Genomic DNA, 20,509 nt, shown 5'->3' with positions numbered 1-20,509 from the left:
TAGTGCATATATGAGTGTATAAATGTGTGTATGTGTGAATATACAAATATGTACATTTTTGGAAGGGGGGCCCACTCAGAAGCCTGCTATGGGGCCCTGCCTCTCCCAGTTACGCCCCTGTACCTTTCAGTCACCCCCCTACTCATTCTAATGAATCATGTGTCCCAAGATTATTTGTTTATAACCATGTAATAAATTAATAAGACACAGACCGGGACAACATCTTAAACACATTGTTTTATTGCAAAACATTTGTTACATAAAGTCCCAAAATGTCTACAGCGATATAAGTCATCTCTAAACACACGACCTAAAAGTGCATTGTGAATCCAGTAAACCATTGAAAAGTCATCTCTCTGTAAAATAGTTCTATATTTACACAATCATTGGATGAAGCAGTTTACAGCTTGCCACAGTCTTTTCTTATAGCATATTTAGAGCAATATAATACACATGGCACGGACTGCTCTGTGGAATAACTGCATATGTACATTACATGTAGCTATTCAGCACAACAAACAGCTAGAAATATTGTCAGGGGATGCCTTTAGTACATCCGCCATTCCCTTTTGCTTAAAAGCTATTGATCATCATAATATGTATAAATAAAATCCTAGGTAAGGTCTATGAAATAGTATTGCAAACACTGTTCCAGACAGCAGTAGCAGCAAAGGTTCTCCTCGTCTATGGCCTGGAGAACAGGACACTCACACCTTGAAGCATTACTTCATAGTCAACGACTCTACACGTGATTGAGCACACGCTGCATTGTCAATAGCTCATACTGTCACATCTATCACCCACATACACCAGTTCAAAGAATCCATTGCAGATATTTCATGGCATAAGGCTATTAGCACAACATAACAATACTATAATAATATATGTGGAATATGGAACCTAGGGGGATTATTTCAAAAGATGATTTCTGGAGTAATTTAATATACCGTATTTTTCGGCCTATAAGGCGCACCGGACTATAAGGCGCACCTCTAATAAATGCCTGCTAAGACATCTAGGTTCATATATAAGGCGCACTGGAGTATAAGGCGCAGGATCAAATGCAGTACCTAAAAATGACCAGCAGGTGGCAGACCTGTGCACAGTTCAAGCCTGCTACACTTCCCAGGAAACTTGTCTTCAGCGTGTCAGAGAGCTCCGATCTCAGAGGTATGGCTGCTGGGGGTTAATGCAGGGTGATGCAGCAGGGGTTAAGCGGTCTCCCTCTGCCCCTTCTCCTTCCCTCCTCAGCCAGGGTGTTATTCCTGTGGGGTTCCCGGTGGCTCCTTCTCTTTCCCCTGTTACAGGGCTGTCAGGTATGGGGGATTGTATGGGGGAACTGATGATGATGATTGCCTGGTGGTCGGCACTATGGCAGCTCCTGTCTCTCCGTGCTAGGGGAGGGCAGGATGGGCACAATGTTAGTTGTGGTGCAGGGCACTTCAGGAGCCAGGGACCCTGTGTACTTTGTGGGAAGGTGCAGGAAATTTCTGGGGATGGAGCTATTAAACACTGGTAAATGTACAGTACATCTTGTCTGTATAAGTTCATATATAAGGCGCACTGGCCTATAAGGCGCACCTTTGATTTCTGAGAAAATTAAAGGATTTTTGGTGCGCCTTATAGGCCGAAAAATACGGTAATCTTTCCAAAATGTGTATTGTCTTTTATAATGATGTATGAGATTAGTTTATTTGTTAGAAACATTGCCTCCCTTGTCCATGGGCTGTGTATTGCTATTGCAACTTATAATCACTCAAGTTCAACATTTTTTTAGCAGGACAAACCCCTTGAATTGTAATAAAGACATACATAGACACACACACACACACATATATACATATATATCTCCATTTTTCTATACCGAAAATCTTTTTCTAATTATTTTTGAAGGACTTTTAGATAAATAAGTTTGGTTGACTGCTTAGAGGAATCAGTTTGGTAACGTCTTTTGGTCATGCTATTACTTATTTGAATAAAATAGGCACATGTACCCTTTAATTGAGCATGTTACATAAGCTACACCACTTTTTGCTGTAAAGGTTATTTATTGTATGTTTATTTATAACTAAAATCTTTCTCAAATTGGCATGAATGGACAAGAAGATAAAGATGAACATTCACATATTTTCACTGGTGCTGATCAAAACTTATATAACATTTTTTGGATGCAAAGCAAAATGAAACTTATCTGTATCTGTACACATGGAGGATATACAGTGTAATTGTAGGTTCTAAAATAATTCTCTTTTTATGTATTTAAAATAGAAGATATAACACCTACCAATATCATTTCACTAAAATTTCACCTAGTGGGTGCTAATGTTCTTGAATTAACCAAGGGGTGTCCAAAGAACTTACCGTACAGGATTTTTTCAACACCGGATTTAGTTTCCTGTGTTGATAAGTGAGCAGGTCTGTGTGTGAATGGGGGTTTGCTGGCTCATTTCAACAGTCAATCCCTACATAGCGGAGGACTAGGACCTAGCTAACTAAAATGTCCTAGTAAGCTCTTTCACAGGCAACACTGGTCTCATGCCAAACAGGAATGAAATTTCCGTGTCGAATACAAACCAGAAGTAAAATTGCTACCCCTGGTTCCACTAATTTAAGAACATTTTGTCGTTACAGGAAATGGCATATCTTCTATTTTAAACACAAATAAACAATTTCAAGCTTGATAACCCTATTTTACAGCATTAGGACATAGATCTCCATTTTATGAAATGAAATGAAAATTCTAAATGTGTCAAGCTAAAAATGACAAGAACTAAAGCTAATACACAAAGTAAGTTGCTTTTAGGATTAACTGTGGCCTACAACTATTGCATGCTTAATTTACATTGTCAAAATGCTTCTCAGAAAGATAATGTACTCACCTAGAGGCCGCAGATTATGTTTAGTACTTTAGAACAATATCTTTCCTTGAAAGTAAGCAAAATGAATTTCAGGTTGTTATTTAAATTTAGAAATGTGGATTGCACTGTAATGTCTGCATTGTTTAGAGCTGGCACATATAGTTAGTATTGTTTATATTTTTACACAATTATGGGTTATAATTTTCCATATACACAGGCAGTCCCCGGGTTACGTACAAGATAGGTTCTTTAGGTTTGTTCTTAAGTTGAATTTGTATGTAAGTCGGAACTGTATATTTTATAATTGTAGCCCCAGACAGAATTTATTTGGTCTCTGTGATAATTGGATTTTAAAAATGTTGGGTTGTCATAAGAACAAGTATTAACAATAAAGATTCATTACAGACACCTTTAATAACTGGTATAGCTGTTTATTGTAGCCTAGGGCTAAAGTACAGTAAATTATTAATATCCAGAGGTCTGTTTGTAACAAGGGGTCGTCTGTAACTCGAGTGTTCTTAAGTAGGGGACCGCCTGTATACTTTTTAGCTTTTTATGTAGGTAGATATGAAATAATACTCCAATGTGAAAAACATCATAGACTTAGAGTTAGTTAACATTTAGTCTTATCTTTAAATGGTCTCTAGTGTTTCATCAAACTTTGCATAAATAAATCAGTACAATTAATTATGAGACACTTTGCAATATATTTATCAGAGCAAAGTGTATTCCCTTCAATTCCTGTAATCACAACTATTTTCCAGATTTTATTACTGAGGCTTCTACCCTTCGTTTAAGGCTCTAAGCTGCTTGTGGCACTTGACCATGGTAATAATCAATTTTAAAAGTTTCTAAACTACCATACTATTTTCACCTATTCAACACTTAGAAGCACTTAAAAACTCACTCCAGTTCTTATTAAAAAAAAAAAAATTATTTTCTTTTTTAACATTCAGTAACTTTAAGACATATCCTAATAAATCAAGTAATTAAATATGTCATAGGAATTTGTTGAGATGGACATTGTTACAGATACATTGGAGATAGACCACCATCATGGAAGAGGGGTCCTACAAATGCAGTTACTTGTCAGCAGCGGTCCATCTATATAAGGAATAAATGGACTACCTATGTCAATCCCTGTATACCTAGTGGTCAGGACAGTGCATGTTTGGACAAGGGTGCGTGCACCCCTCTTTCAGCTTGTATTTTTTCTTGTATTGGGCACTGCAGGGCTCTTTCTCTGCTTCCAGATGCTGCTATGAATGGGTAACAGAGCAGTATCAGGAACATGCACAGCTTGCCAGGAGGGACGGAATGAGGCTATCACAAAATGAGAAAGAAGCACCCACCATGACATAAAAGTGAATCAACAGCAGGAAGTGAGCCGATTAGTAGGTTAGGAAACGAGATAGAGCAACTCTTTTTATGGTATATATTTTATGGACATCAATCCTGTAAATCATCTGATCACTGTGGGTATGGCTCCTGGAAGCCATGTCTGATAATGATATTACATGGTAAACATTCAGATGACTGACTAAAAATAGATGGATAGGCCAGGTCTTTTCCAGCCGTGCTTCCCTTCAGCAAGTGACCTCACATAGACCCTGAGGCTCATGATTCCACAAGGTAGGAAAAAAATAGACGGTTTGCACCCAACTATTTTGGTGAGATGGATCATCTTCATATAGCATCCAGGGCTGGAGCAGAGGATTTGAAAAAAAAAATCCAACATATATTTTTTTAATTCCTTTTCAAAATAAAATAGAAGATAGATCCTCTATAAATAGGTTTCATTTAACTACAAAGAGGCTTAACTTGAGGCTCCTGGAACCTAAGGCAACTTGAGTCCCCACTTAGCGAAATGCCTACTGTCAATACCTTATGCTAGTTGGCAGATTCTCTTTATATTGCACCAAAATTGCACTTTTATTAAGCCTCTGCAAAAATGGCAGCTAGATATTACCCACTGATATAAACAGCATGGCAAGCTGTTATATAGAGGTATGGCGGTGCATTGAAACTGAGACTTCATTTCTCCCTTGAATGAATATATGACCACAGCAGTGTTTGGTGTCTCCACTGACCCCATGAGTCCTGGATTTACTGAAATGATTTGAAGGCAAAAGTTTTCTTATCAAATAGTGGAAATAAAAATTGAATTTATACTGTTGTGAAATTACATAATAGTAATATGTGAACAAAAGACAGCGGCAATAGCACCTGTGATTTCCCACTGCTTTCATAAATTACTACACAATATTTACCAAAGTATGGGTCTATAGTAGTATATTTATGCTTAAGCACTCTATCTTTCTTCTTATTTTCTACTCTAAGCAGCAACCAAGCTTATGTATGTACTCCCTTTTATATAGAGGTTAATTTCACAATAGCAACGTCTCATATCTCTAACCTCTGCTCTTAGCATTACTGTCTTGATAGGTTCATTCTGTTATTCCCTGTTTACCCTTATTTCTGTTTGAATTTTACAAAACTAAAGCATATCCACCCATCTTGTACAGTGTCCATTGGTTATCTGAGCTAGCCTTTTTTTATTTGAAACCCAGGTAAATGAAATAAACCTCATTTGAAATATTTTGCCTTTATGCTTTAAACTGTATAACTCACTGAACTTCATGTTATCTGCACAGGATCTCTGACAGTATACATCAGTAAAGAAAAATCCACCGAGTTTATCTAATTCCACACACATAAAGTTGCAGAACTGAATCATGTATGGTTGAAATAGTTTCATACGATTGTAGAAATAACTATAATATATTATTTAAATTATATTGTTATTAAATTATATTATATAAAATAATTAATATTTTTCTGACTGTAACAGTAAATGTAATGTTTCTCTATCTATGGTTGGAAAATGCTATTATTCTGGGCCAATTACAATACGATATTATGGATTGGAATGTCCCCATGCTATTTCTAGATCTTCTTTGTACAATCTAATCTTTGTACACATATTATAAAAGTTACTTGTAGATATGGATTTTTAATTTCCTACAGTGTAATGTGTGATCTTAAATTAATCTGGTAAGAATATCTTAATTAATGTGCTCATTTATTACTTAATGACAGAACGTATTGGCCCAGTTTTATTAATAGTGAAGCAAACTGAACTAAGCGGGCCACATCTATTAAACTGCACCAGTTTTCTGTCTAACTTTGCACTAGAAAGAACGTCTTTGAAACTTGCACATGTATTTAAGAAGTGTTTGCACCAGTTGCGGCTGCACTGTGTCCGACAAGACAGTACAGTTTGCCTGACTATTGATATATCTGGACCAGTGTAGTTTGCCTCATGAATATACAGGGTGCACTAGATTGGCTCAGCCAGTTTAATATATTTGGCCCATTGTGTATAGGATTGTTAAAAAAAACCAGGGTCTTCTGGAAAGACCATGCAGCCACAAACAGTTTAAATCCTGATGATCCAAGGTAATGACAACCAGAATATGGTTTTCTTGTCTCCCAACATCCCATGACCCATGAGACATTTTCAACCACTCATGATTTCTAACATTACATTGCCTATACAAATGGTATTATTTCTATTCCCTACAAATCAAGACCTTACTACACTTCATATTATTATTCATCATCTTTTTCTGCAATGGACTACTTGATTTAAAGTACCCCCGGTTGGAATGAAATGAAATAGCCAAAAACCCTTGGATTTTGATAAAATGCAAATTATGATCAAGTTTATTGCTTCCCAATAGATACTTTGCCTCAATTTTAAAGCATAACTAAACATGTGAAGAAATTTATTTTCATTTAAGAAATGAGTATTGCAGGTGATAAAAGTAAACTTTGTAATGTACGAAGTCAATAATGCACACCATCTTTAGATGGTGGATGGTGTGTATCTCTGATGTTGCTGCAGTTTATCATGCTCCTGTGCAAATCACAGAAGTAGTTTCTGTTCATGGGAAAAGGCAGAAGTGGTTTCTGGTTTTTTTCTTCTGTACTCACTGTTTAGCACTGAACATGTACTTTGTAGGGAATAGAGGCAGGAAAATTGTCCTGTGACTAGTGTGGTGTGATAGACCCTGTACTCCTGCCCTCATAGGGGTATGTTTCTCCATGTAATTGTGGCTCTTAAAGATGCTCCAGTTACAGTCAAAAGCTGTGAAAATTTGAAATAAATAAAAATCTAACATAGGAATTTCACCCAAGGGGTCTTTCATGATGGTAGGGGCATATGGGGCATATTATGTAAGGAACCATACAGTATATATATGTAAAAAAAACATATTTTAAATAATATCTAACTAAAGGAAAAACACATTTTTAAAATTCCCCTGCCCACCTAATGCACACAATCACCATAGCTGCATTCTTTGCACCAGTCTATACATATAATATATTGGAACAACTATTACAAAGTGGGAAACCCATTTTTTATGTTACCTTGGTGAACATTTGAAAATTTATTTAGAGATAATTAAAGAAAGAATGGAGAAAATAACAGCCCAAAGAAGAATCTTTCTTAATTAAATTGTATAACAGGGTAATATTATTGACTGCAATATTTTTCATGAAATAGAAAAAAATATTTAAAGGTTTAGTTATTCTTTCATTTTTATGCTTCAATTGTCCAATAAGCCATTGAATCGAGTTAAAATACAAAATGTCTGCATGGTATTTATGTGTTCATTTTGTTTAATTATATTATAGAATATAGAAATATCAAAATACTTGGTTTGTACCAGGTTTTTAATCTATCACCTATACAAAAAATATGCATTAAGACTCCTAATGATCAGGATTAGAGCTTTGGAACTATTATTGAAGGTTCTATATTCTATGATGTATTCTAGACATTGAGTGAGATGTCAAACCCCAGACATCTCTATGGGAGATAAGCTAAGATCTGGTTCTTTGAAAGTTCAAAAGAGGTGAATGAAATATTTACTTCACAGTATTAGGTTTTTAAATATTTTACTGGGATGTGTAGATATACAGTGTATATCTATCATGAACCTTTTATATTACTTTATGACAGTTCATTGAAAAGAAAACAAAAACTTTCTCAGTTATGCTTTATATGCTGAAGGAGCCATCCTTCTGCTCTGTGACTTTTCTCTGGATAAGTTACGGTACCAAGAAAAAAAGTATTTACAGTTGTCAACTACAGTGTATTGTTATAAAAAATAAAGATAACGTTCATATTCAAAATGAAAAATAACCACAAGTTTTCTTTAAGTTGTCTATTTTTTGAATCTCAGGGTGTCTGCACCTTGACAACTGGCAGTGATTGCAAATTTCACGACTGACCATAGAAAAACGAAAACCACTGAAACAAAACAATGAAAGTTAGCATACCATTCCTCACACAAACATATCATTGTATTATCACTGCTTTTAAAGCATGCGTTTACTGAGGCAACTGCATTGACAACACTTTGTAAAAAAATATATATTACATTACACCATGAAATTACATTCATCCTGAGCTTGCTTGACTGTGCTAGAATGCCCATGAAACACAAAAAAGTTTATTTGAATATATATTTTCTAGAGTAACTTTCTTTTCTTGTTATGACACAAAAGGCATATATTCCTTTATTTTTTTTTTTGAAAAAAAATAAAAAAATTAGACGCACTGTCATGTGGCACTGGAAGCTAATACAGAACAGACAGGCCAGTAATCATGCCACAATTATGTTGTCATAGTTGTTCTTCTGTCATGATCAACAGTGTTGTTGGCAGAGCAAGATTCAGACCTGAGAGCTCCTGTTGTGGAATACATTGAACAGGACAAGAGAGGCTTTTTAACAAAGAGTAAACACAAGAGATATCAAGTACATTTTATACAGTGTGTGCTCCAATAAAAAAGGTCCCTCTGTGACGTGCAAATTACTTAACGCTTCCCATAAAATTAGGGAGAGCTCATTTCACTAACTCATTTCAATTTAATATACGAGAAACCCTTGAAAGAAGCTTACTACATAAGCTGAATGACATAAAATGCAAATGAATCATATTAACTTGTCCCGATCCTTACGTATGAATGCATTCTTGAAAAACAGAAGCAATTTTGCTTGAAGGTTAAACAAAGTGATTGCTTGGCAAGTGGCTAGTGGTGCTTTCTGTCCATGGTCCACATTGTGAGGTCACAGTATTGTGAAAAAATGCTGTGGTTGGGCAATTATTAAACATTTGTCCAAATAGGACAACTTTCGATCTAACTATGCTTGCTTTCAAAACTACGGAAGGCTGATGTTCTTGAAAGTCTTCTCATGGATACGGTGTCACCTCGACTTTCAGGCCTCGATGATTTACTCCTTTGGAATGGATTTCTAAGGCTTGTAGTGTTACGTTGCCTATCAAGTTTATCACTTATTGAATAACTCTTCTTTGCATGTTGGTACAACACATTGGGCTCCTCTGCAGAATAGCTATTTGCCCTTTCTATTTTTGGAAATGATAAGTTATTCATAAATGTTTTTGAAGTTGAACTTTCATGAGACGGTAAACATTTACTTTTGCCTTCTGTATCTGGATCTTCATTATCAGAGCTTGGATGACTTAGCTCAGCTTCTCTTTCTGGATGACAACCGCTAACATCCTCTACTTTTTCTCTAACGCATCCTGGAGATGTTGACCTCTCTGCTGTGGCCTGGGGAGTATTGTTTACACACCTGGTGTCAATACAGTCTGTGATACTTGTGTATTCTGCAGACTTTACAGGTACACAAAGATTACTATAATAGCTTCTACATGGAGAAAACATAAAGCTTTGTGATTTTACTATAGGTGTCTCTTCTAAAACAAAAGGGGCTGTGGCAAGTAAACGACTGCTTTTTGAACGCTCTAATGTATGATACATAGGAGGGTCCAAATCCCAGGGATTTTGCCCACTTAGCAAATTCTGGTGTTCTGGAAGATATGAAATTGTGTCCAGTGTTGTTCCTTCCTCATAACTGGGATTGCGACTACAACTACTTCCACAATGGGAAAAAGAACTACAGCCTCGACTTGCTCCAGTTGCATCAGCAGAATGATCACCACATCCAACATTCATTGAGTTTTCTCCACAGTCCATACCAAATTGTGCCTCATCCATAGCTGAGACATAAATATCTATACAGGAGGAGGGCCTTCTAGAGTCTGGACCTACTGACAAAGAATTAAGTGGGGAAGGAGGAGGTTTTATATCTTTTGATATAGAATGTGAACTTATAGCTCTGTGCAGACTTAATGTCCTCTCTTTAAAAAAACCTTCAAATTTTTCCAGCCCACTTTTGTCCTTTAAGTTTGTTGCATAAAATGACTGACTTCTCATTCGAGGCATGAGGGTTGGAGATGTAGGAGACAATGGCTCTTCTCCAACTGGGTCTATGATATCATGCAATTTGTAAGTGTTCCCTTCTTGACTATTAAAACTACTCTGTCTTATAATATAGGCAGCATCTGTGCAATCTGAGGAAGTTCTAGACCTTGCTTTTGTTGTCTCTACTCTTTCAACCCCAGCTAGCTTTTCCATAGCTGTAGCCATTCTTCCCAGCATCTCTTCAAGCTGAGCAAGTCTTATATCCACTGTTTGTAGAGATGCCTTCATAAAATGCTCCCGTTCATTGACTTCCTCAAGACGCATTGCCATGTTTTCCACTCTGAGAAACAAAGTAAAGTTAGGTACTGAATCACTTTACAAAACATGAAATATAATATCAACAACATATATAATATTAGTATCTAAATTATTTTACTGAAAGAGTGATTCACAGAGGTCAGACTTTCTTGCGGTTTTCTTCTCGTCAGCAGATAATGCACTCATTCATGCAGAATCAAAATATAGAAAAACAAGAATTCCACTTTTATTAAATAGATTACATCTGTCCTTAGTATTGTCCTGTAGTATAGTAATTGCATTGCTATACAAGTATTACATTGTGGTTGAAATTAAATTCACCTCTCTAATTGTAGCTATTGGTGTTTACTAGAGTTTTCTCATTGAACGGCATAGATGCTAGACAAGCATAAAAACCAAGACAAGCAGAAGCATTAAAAAGAATGTTTTTCTTAGTAACAAAAAAATAAAATAGGATGATGTTCATTTTTAGGTGCTGCACATGATGAGTGAACTTTTCCATTACTTGGTGCAAATATTCAATATGGCACCCTCTCATTGCCTAAATCCTTTCTGTCAATCTTATGGAGAAGTGCATACAATGTACAATTAACAGTATTAAGGTAAATTGTATGAGTGATCAAAACCCTAGTGTTCAAACACCATAGGGGTACTAATATAAAAACAAATGTAAAAAATAAATTTAAAGATATCCAAACTAAAAAAAATAATCTTAATTAAGTATTGGCACCCCTGCAATTCTGTCAGAAATTCCTTTGCTATTATTATCTTCATTTAATTTGTCTTCAATGGAAAACCCCAAAAAGAATTGTCAAAAAGCCAAATTGGATATAATTCCACACCAAACATAAAAAGTACAGAACAGAAGTATTGGCACTGTTTGAAGAATCATGTGATGCTTCTCTAATTTGTGTGATTAACAGCACTTGTAACTTACCTGTGGCACCTAACAGGTGGTGGCAATAACTAAATCACACTTGAAGCCAGTGGAAATGGATTAAAGAAAGGAGAAAAGAAAGAAGACCAAAGAACTGTCTGAGGACTTCAGAATCAAAATTGTGAGGGTGCATGAGCAATCTCAAGGGTACAAGTCCATCTCCAAATACCTGAATGTTCCTGTGTCTACCGTGCGCAGTGTAATCAAGAAGTTTAAAGCCCATGGCACTGTGTCTAACCTACCTAGATGTGGACGGAAAAATTGAGAGATTTCAATGTAAGATTTTGCAGATGGTTGATAAAGAACCTTGACTAACATCCAAACAAGTTCAAGCTGCTCTACAGTCCGAGGGTACAACAGTGTCATCCCGTACTATCTGTTGGCATCTGAATGAAAAGGGACTGTATGGTAGGATACCCAGGAAGACTCCCCTTCTTACACAGAAACATAAAAAAGTCAGGCTGAAGTTTGCCAAAACTTACCTGAGAAAGCCTAAAACATTTTGGGAGAAGGTTCTCTGGTCAGATGAGACAAAAGAAGATCTTTTTGGGAAAAGGCATCAACATTGAGATAAGAGGAAAAAAAGAGGCATTCAAAGAAAAGAACATGGTCCCTACAGTCACATGACAGAGGTTTCCTGATGTTTTGGGGTTGCTTTGCTGCCTCTGGCACTGGACTGCTTGACCGTGTGCATGGCATTATGAAGTCTGAAACTACCAGCAAATTTTGCAGCATAATGTAGGGCCCATTGTGCGAAAGCTGGGTCTCCCTCAGAGGTCATGCGTTTTCCATCAGGACAATGACCCAAAACACACTTCAAAAAGCACTAGAAAATGGTTCTCAGAGAAAGCACTGGATACTTCTAAAGTGGCCAGCAATGAATCCAGACCTGAATCCCCTAGAACACCGGTGGAGAGATCTCAAAATGTCAGTTTGGAAAAGGTGCCTTCAAATGTCAGAGACCTGGAGCAGTTTGCCAAAGAAGAATGGTCTAAAATTCCAGCAGAACATTGTAAGAAAATCATTGATGGTAACCGATAGTCGTTGTTCGCAGTTATTTTGTCTAAAGGTTGTGCTACCAAGTATTAAGCTGAGGGTGCCAATACTTTTGCCCGGCCCATTTTTGGAGTTGTGTAAAATGATCAATGATTTGACTTTTTTATTCTCTTTTGTGTTTTTTCATTGAAAGCAAAATAAATGAAGATATTCATACCAAAGAATTTGTGATTGCAATCATTTTCTGAAAGAAAACCAGTATCATCTGACAGAATTGCAGGGGTGCCAATACTTTTGGCCTCCACTGTACTTTCACTATATAATATGTATTAGGGTACATTAGGGTAAGTTGTATGAGTGATCAAAACCCTAGTGTTCAAAACAAACCCTAGTGCTCAGAGGTACTGAAATAAAAACAAATGTAAAGAAAAATATGCAAAAAAACCCTCTGCTGACAGGTTCCTTTTAATGAAACCAAAACTATGCATGCATACAGTACAAAACCCCTTTTATATTTGCAAGGTGTGAAGAAGTGATCCAAAGTGGTCCTATAGCATCAATGTACAAATTTCTTAGCTTAGATTGGTCATTACTAGTAGTTTTTTTTTAGAAATGTTTGTGCAGTCTATAAACCAACCACAGAACCAAGCTGGACTGAGTCACCCCATTACTGAGTCTTTGTTTTATAGAAAAAATTATTTAAAAATAGAAAAATAGGACATGGCAAGGTTTCACATCTTGTTTTGGTATACACGTACCCATTGACATATACTGGCAGATGGAGGCATAGTTTTTGACTCAGTCTTACCAGTATACAACGTATACTGTAAAAAAGACCGGATGAAAAGACATAACTTGCTATGTCTTTCCATTCGCCACCCCCAAACTACTGAGTGACGAATGCGCTCAGCGGAGGCAATAAAAACCTATGGGGAGCGGATGCAGCTTACTGTATTTTCTTGACTATAAGACGCACTTTTTAGCAAGATTTTTTCTGCGTCTTATAGACCGGAGGTCAGGAGGATCCAGCACTGCCAGACCCTCCTGACCGCTGTAAGGGAGATTGGGTGATGCCCTGATATAGAGCTGCACCCGATCTCCCAGAGAGGAGCCTCCGTACTACTCTCTCCTCTCCCTGATGTCCTGCAGGTACAGGACCTGCGGTGATGTCAGAATCATGTGACTGATCACATGCTTCTTACATAACCACATGTCTCATACTGCCATGCTGCTGGGACAAGGTAAGAAGAAGGGGAATGGGGGAAGTATGTGTGTGTGTGGTTCTGTGTGTGTGTAGCTGAGATGTGTGTGTATGTGGATGGATGATGCAGTGCTGATTGTGTATATGGATGGATGATGCAGTGATGAGTGTGTATGTGGATGGATGATGCAGAGCTGAGTGTGTATGTGGATGGATGATGCAGAGCTGAGTGTGTATGTGGATGGATTATGCAGAGCTGAGTGTGTATGTGGATGGATAGATGATGGAGAGCTGAGTGTGTATGTGGATGGATGATGCAGAGCAGAGTGTGTATGTGGATGGATGGATGATGGAGAGCTGAGTGTGTATGTGGATGGATGATGCAGAGCTGAGTGTGTAACTATGGATGATGCAGAGCTGTCTGTGTACATGTATGTCTGTGTGTGCTGTGTTTTAGTGCGACCAACATGGATATTTTAATTGGTGTAAAATATATTTTTCCTCTTTTTGGAAGCCTAAATCTTGGGTGCGTCCTATAGTAAGAAGCGTCTTATAGTCCGAAAAATATGGTATTTCATCCCTCCTTCAGCCTAACTAAGCAGATATGTTGCTGAGCAGGAGGGAGGAGACTGTTGATGTCACTGTCCATATAAGGGGAAACAACCAGTACATCGGCTGCCGTTGTTCAGTCCCCCCCATGCATTCAGGGGGGAGGAGGTGTCAACGGGCGATGTATCCCACTGTATAAGCATTGAGAGGGATACATATGTGCCGTATGTTTTACGGATACGTCGGGAATCCGCTTGACATGTCCAAAAACCAGGTGTGTACCCAGCCTAAGTAATAATATCTTTAAAAATATGCTTAATAACTTAAAACTGCTCTAATACAAAGTTGTGAAACCTTCTAGTATAACCAGCTAGTATAAGACAATATAATATATATTATAATATTATACAATATAATACAATATAATATATAAGACAATATAACCAGCTAGTATAAGACAAATACTTCAGAACTTAACCAAATAAATGTTAAACTAAATGTCTCACCTTTCTGCAGTAACTCGAATTCTTTCATCATTGGAAGAGTTAAATCGATCATCTTTTTCTCTGAAATACTCCTCTATGCACTGTTCTTCAAAGTCATGCACTTTCTTAAGCTCATCCTCCGTTATAAACAGTTCTGTTGAGGGGACATTACCGACAATACTGAGAGTGTTTTGTCTTAACATTTATGTAAATACTTTATTATTTAAGAGCACAAACATCTATTTGAGTTGAACAAATATTTATCAATAGCTGTTTGTACAGTCAAGTTTTAAAATTACATATGTAAGATGCCCTTACACTGTTTGCGTTTGTGTGAAATGTGATTAGTTCCTATTTCTGGAAAAGATAAAGCAAAGATTATTGATGGATCTTATTATCCTGAATCTAAATGGTGATCAGCTGATTCTTGTGTGTCTGCTTAAAGAGGGATTAGAAAAAAGTTAAGAGGTTTATTGTTTTAATATGCCACCCCAATCACATACCAGTTGTTTTCTAATCCCAGTCAACCCCAAGCTTAAATTGGTTACACATATATGATAAGGGTCAGGGCAAACACAGCCATCTCTCGGCTACTGTGCATATCCATACTGTCAGGATACCTGCAAAATAAATTCTCTCATAATTAAACTGAATCATTTTATTTGCAAATGAAATGGATTGTAGTTATAACTTGGTATTCTAGTAATGAGGTAACTTCCAATACACTTACACAAAGGCGATCTGTCTACCCTGTCAGTTATCGGGATAGAAAGGGTTACTGCACCCTTAACACACAAGCTCTGTAATTGGGAGATGCTATGGATTGTAAATTTGGAAAGTAGAATACTGGTCTAAATAACAAAACTGATACAATGGGGCATATGATAGCCTTGCCACTGCATTTTCGCAGCATACATCATGTCCCTTCATGCCCCACTGTTGTGAAGGTGGTTGAGATGGCAAAATAATCGCAAGTGCTAGCAATAAGTGTCGGAGAGGCCCTGATAAATATGCCCCTATGTATCTATATTAATTTATATGTCTGTAAGATTTTTGTATACATAGCTTTATGGTTTGTCCATTAGAATTTCCTGTTTTGAAATGCAGAGTCTTATGTTACCTCTGTTAAACAAAAATGTCAATATGCATGATACGCATGATACATCTTAGATTGATTACTCCATACACCTGTCTATGTATCTTTTTAAATGGGTGTTTATATGTACAGTTCAGACCATGACTAAGAACAGAATTCTTAAGTCCACAGAACTATGCAATTCTTCATCTTTCTAATGGATATTTAAATAAAAGCACTTGGGGCAGATTTACTTACCCAGTCCTGTCGCGATCCAGCAGCGCATTCTCCGCGGAGGATTCGGGTCTTCCGGCGATTCACTAAGGTAGTGCGCCCGATGTCCACCAGGTGTCGCTGCTGCGCTGAATTCCGTCGGAGTTCACTGAAGTTCACCGTCCTATGCTGTTTTTTCTTGCAGCCACGCCCCCCCCGATTTCCGTCGCGTGCATGCCGGCGCCAATGCGCCACAATCCGATCGCGTGCGCCAAAATCCCGGGGCAATTCAGGGAAAATCGACGCAAATCGGAAAGATTCGGGTAAACCGATGGAAAAACGCAATTCGGCCCTTAGTAAATGACCCCCATTTTCTAGTCAGCTTGAGTGCCAGATACAACTTTTTTTTCTGCCATAATCTGCGACAGGACACCTTGAGATCCATGCACCGGACTTTACAGATGAATGCTATCCACATCTGTGAGTGAGTGAGCGGTGCGTTCAAATTTTTGTTACTATTTTTGCTATTAGCAATACCCCTTGTGGTCTGGGGTTACCTTCCTGAGATTTATGGTACCTAGGGGGTTTAGAGATACATACATTTTTTTTCTTGTATGTGCAACTTTTTTGGAGCATTTGCATATTTGCTCCAAAATTCTCAACTTTTTTTTTACTGACCTACTGAATTTTTCAGTGCAGCACATTATATACCTTTAAAATACAGATTTGGGTGTATAAAAAAAGTCACAGTTATGGTGCAGATCGCAGTAAAATGGTGCTATTGTGGCACAAGTAAACTCCAAGGCAAAAGTTTAGAAAGGGATTGCAGAAGAATTTTGCAACATTTTTGTGCAAAAAACCAAAAGACACACATACCTGTTACATCATCATCTAAGGCCCCTTCCACACTTGCGTTTTTCACGCGCGTATTCTGCACATGCTTTTGTAATCAATGGGCTTTTTCAGACTTGCATTTTTTTTCACGCACATGCACACATTTTTTTTTTTTGCGTGAAAAATGCACCATACAAGTTTATGGAGATGCATCAAAAACGCATTGCACTCTGAGACACATGCAAGTGCAATGCGTTTTTCACGCATCAATTGCCATAGAAAAGATAGACCTCAACCCTGAGTCCTTTCACGCGCATTACCTGCACGTGAAAAACACATTGAAATTGCATTGAAATTGCATTAAAAATGCACGTGAAAAACTGAGACACTGAACAAACTCTGACTGAAAACTGATTGAACTCTGATGCAAAATGTCAGTTTTTCACAGACCAAACCCTGATCGCGCCCTGATCAAACTCGGATGTGATCTGCAACGCAAGTGTGGAAGGGGCCTAAGATGAATGAAACAAGTCCAAAACCCCAAAAAATAAAAAAAGAGACACACAAACGTCCTGACTAAAGATATATGAACCCATTACTGTTCTAGTGCAGTAGGAGGGTTAACAATAGTATCCCTGTTGGTCTAGGGCAGCAATGAAGATAACAAGAAAATGCCTGACTTTATACTGTAACCTGTGAGAGACTTATGGAGACTTTGAGGGTGGATACTTATTTTACATCTGACTGTTGCCAAAGTCGTCCGTCTGTCTTGTGTGAACCCTGTGCAACTGAAAAGCGTGTGCCAGGGTAAGATCAAGCATTTGTAGAAGAACTCTTCTCTACCATTTGGAGGATGAAAAAAATGGTAAAAAAAAATCCTGGACCATAAAGGTGACTGATTTATTGACAGGTTTTATCGGATTTGTTAGTTGAATTACATAAACACAATTGGGGGAAATTTATCAGAAGTGTCTGAGATAAAACTGTTCCTGTTGCCAATGGAAAGCAATCAGAGCACAGCTGTAATTTTATAAACAGCTGTGGGAAAATGAAAGCTGAGCTCTGATTGGTTCCTATGGTCGTCTGGGACATTTCTGCTCTCAGACACTTATGATAAATCTCCCCCACTATGCCAATAGTATTAGATAGAGAAGCTGCTTCACTTGTTTCAATCTACAAGAAAAAGAAAAGAATTCCTGTTGTTTAAAGGACACTATATAGTAGATGCTTGTAAAAAACAATGTAAAATGGTACGTTATATTATTAATCTATCATATTTTTCCAATTTGCCTATACAGGTCCTATAGTTAATGCTCACTTGGCGTGGATGTGCCAGTGTAGGCAGGGCCATTAAAGGGGTATTCCCATTTCAGAGAGTAATTGATATTGTTAGAATAATGAAAAGTTATACAAATTTCCAATATACTTTCTGTATCAATTCCCCACGTTTTCTAGATCTCTGCTTGCTGTCATTCTATAGGAAGCTTCATTGTTTATTTCCAGTGGACAGAAATCTGACCATGGTCACACAGGTGCACAGCTCGTTATAACCCACAACATTACTCTCTATGATACTAACAAGCTGTGCACCTGTGTGACCATGGTCAGGTTTCTGTCCACTGGAAGCAAACAATAAAACTTTCCATAGAGTGACAGCAAGCAGAGATCTGGGAAAACTCTAAGGAATTTATACAGAAAGTATATGGGAAAATTGAATCATTTTGCATCATACAAACAAGAACATGAATTTGCCCGAGCGGGAATACCCCTTTAAGTGTCTACCCTGCACAGATCATATTTGTATTGCCTATCCTAGGGATGGAGGTAAAATGAAAAGACCCTCAAAGCTGAAGTCTATTTATGGGAAAATAAAGAAAAATCTGGACTTTTCTTGAATGAGAATAATATACAGTATTTATGAAGACTGTAATATATCCATGGTTTTCCATAAGAGCTTGGGTATATACAGTATGTGTGCTATGTATGTAGCTTCTTTATTATCCCATTCACTGCTGTACATGCTGTCACAAATATCCATTGAAAACAGACTATAAACACCTCTCTCTATTTTTTCACAAAAAGTAGAGACAAGGTCAGAATGACAATTAACTGAGCGCTAGTGCTTTTACCGTGCCATGTGTGACACCTGGCATTCAGAGTCGATACAAATGACATAAAAAGGATACTTTGTGCCTGGATATTATTCAATTTACTGATGTCTGATGACAAATGATTAAAGCTACTTTATCTGCTCTTCAAAACTCTTCTTTTATTAGGCTTCTGTTTTGTTATACAATCAGTAATAACATTGGTGTGCTCTGGAGCATTCACTGGTACACACTGTTCTACCTGCGGCAAACAGGAATCAAAGCCTTCACAAGGTGCTGGCTATATAAACGTGGACAAAAGGAAATGTTCTGTGCCCCCGTGCACATAACAGATCAGTGTTGTATGGCTATAAGCCTATACTGTACATTTGATGATCATATTCTACCTTATAAGCATCAGTAAAATCTTCTAAATAACATATGTCAAATTTAGATATTTATTTAGTGATCTATTTATACCCAGGGCTGTAACTACCGCTAGGCTGGATACACTAGGTCTAAAAGAAAGACAGTTTCTATACCAACACAGAATGGGCTTCTATAAGAACAGTAAAATAATTGGACCCCAAGAGTATATACACACAAAGTGTAGTTGCAACTAGTTATGGGCAAAAAGAATGTACAATAATACATAGCTCCAACCCAAGAAATGAGACCTTACATCTTATTTACATGCCGAAACACAAACTTGAAAACAACATAGACCTACACTGCAAGTTTTTAAATCCACAGCATATCAGTGGGGGTCATTTATCTTATCTCTGTTTGCTTTTGCCTTTTTTTTTCATCTGCTACTTTGGTAATTTATCAATCTAACTTTTTCTTTGTGTTAAATGTTTTTTTATATCAAATCACTTCTTTCCATTTTCTAAGTTTTCCTTAAGTTTGGTTTTGTCTAGAAAAGATAAATGTCATTTGCCCAATTTAGCACATCTGGAATAGAAGATATATGTGTCTTTCTGACGATAAACTAATGTTCGACAGAAGGTGCAAAAATCTGCACAGGGATGTAACTGGGAGAGGCAGGGCCCCATAGCAGAATTCTTAATAGGGCCTCCTTCACATATAAAAATATACATATTACACATACATTTATATACCTATATACCTAAACAGTTCTTCAGTCACATTTATACCCTCGCACACACACCCACACATATAGTGCATATACACATCACATATACACACACATACAGTGCCATATACAGACATACAGCATATATACACACATACTGTATATACACACGCTATACACCATGTACACATACAGCATATATACATCACATATATGTTATATACATATTATGCTGTATAATATGCAACATAATATGCATATAATGGTGCACATAATCTAGTGTGGTGTCAGATGCCAGGGGCCCCATGACACTATGGGCCACATAGCGGCTGCTATGGCTGTTACCATTGCAGTTAAGCCATAGTGTGACTGTGACTGTGCACTAAGCAAAAATAAGCAATTCTCTAATTTGCTAAAATTAGCTATCTGCAGCTGATTGGCAGCTAGCAGAGGTTTTACCCAACCCCCCAGGCTAATCTATATTTGCCATGCTATTTGGTTGCCATGGGAAAGAGTACAGGACCGATAGAAACAACAGGAGGCTTGTTGAGAGGGGCTGT

The 20,509-nt window shown here is 37.4% G+C and overlaps 1 protein-coding gene across 11 annotated transcripts in view; it reads right to left on the bottom strand.

Annotated features, from left to right (window-relative positions):
• Positions 1-217: 217 nt before the first annotated feature.
• TRPM3 (transient receptor potential cation channel subfamily M member 3) overlaps positions 218-20,509 on the bottom strand; it is a 415,524-nt gene continuing 395,232 nt past the window's right edge. For all 11 annotated transcript variants that reach the window (XM_072151012.1, XM_072150963.1, XM_072150982.1 and 8 more), the window contains 2 exons: positions 14,666-14,798; positions 218-10,498 (listed from right to left, as the gene is read on the bottom strand). In XM_072151012.1, the coding sequence (XP_072007113.1) occupies positions 9,070-10,498; positions 14,666-14,798 (1,562 nt within the window). In that variant the 3' untranslated portion in view covers positions 218-9,069. The remainder of the gene's footprint in view (positions 10,499-14,665; positions 14,799-20,509) is intronic.

The sequence above is a fragment of the Engystomops pustulosus genome, chromosome 1 (assembly GCF_040894005.1).
Source record: "Engystomops pustulosus chromosome 1, aEngPut4.maternal, whole genome shotgun sequence".
Lineage (NCBI taxonomy): Eukaryota > Metazoa > Chordata > Amphibia > Anura > Leptodactylidae > Engystomops > Engystomops pustulosus.
The sequence above is the reverse complement of the archived record's forward strand: the minus strand, read 5'-3'. Positions and strand labels throughout refer to the sequence as shown.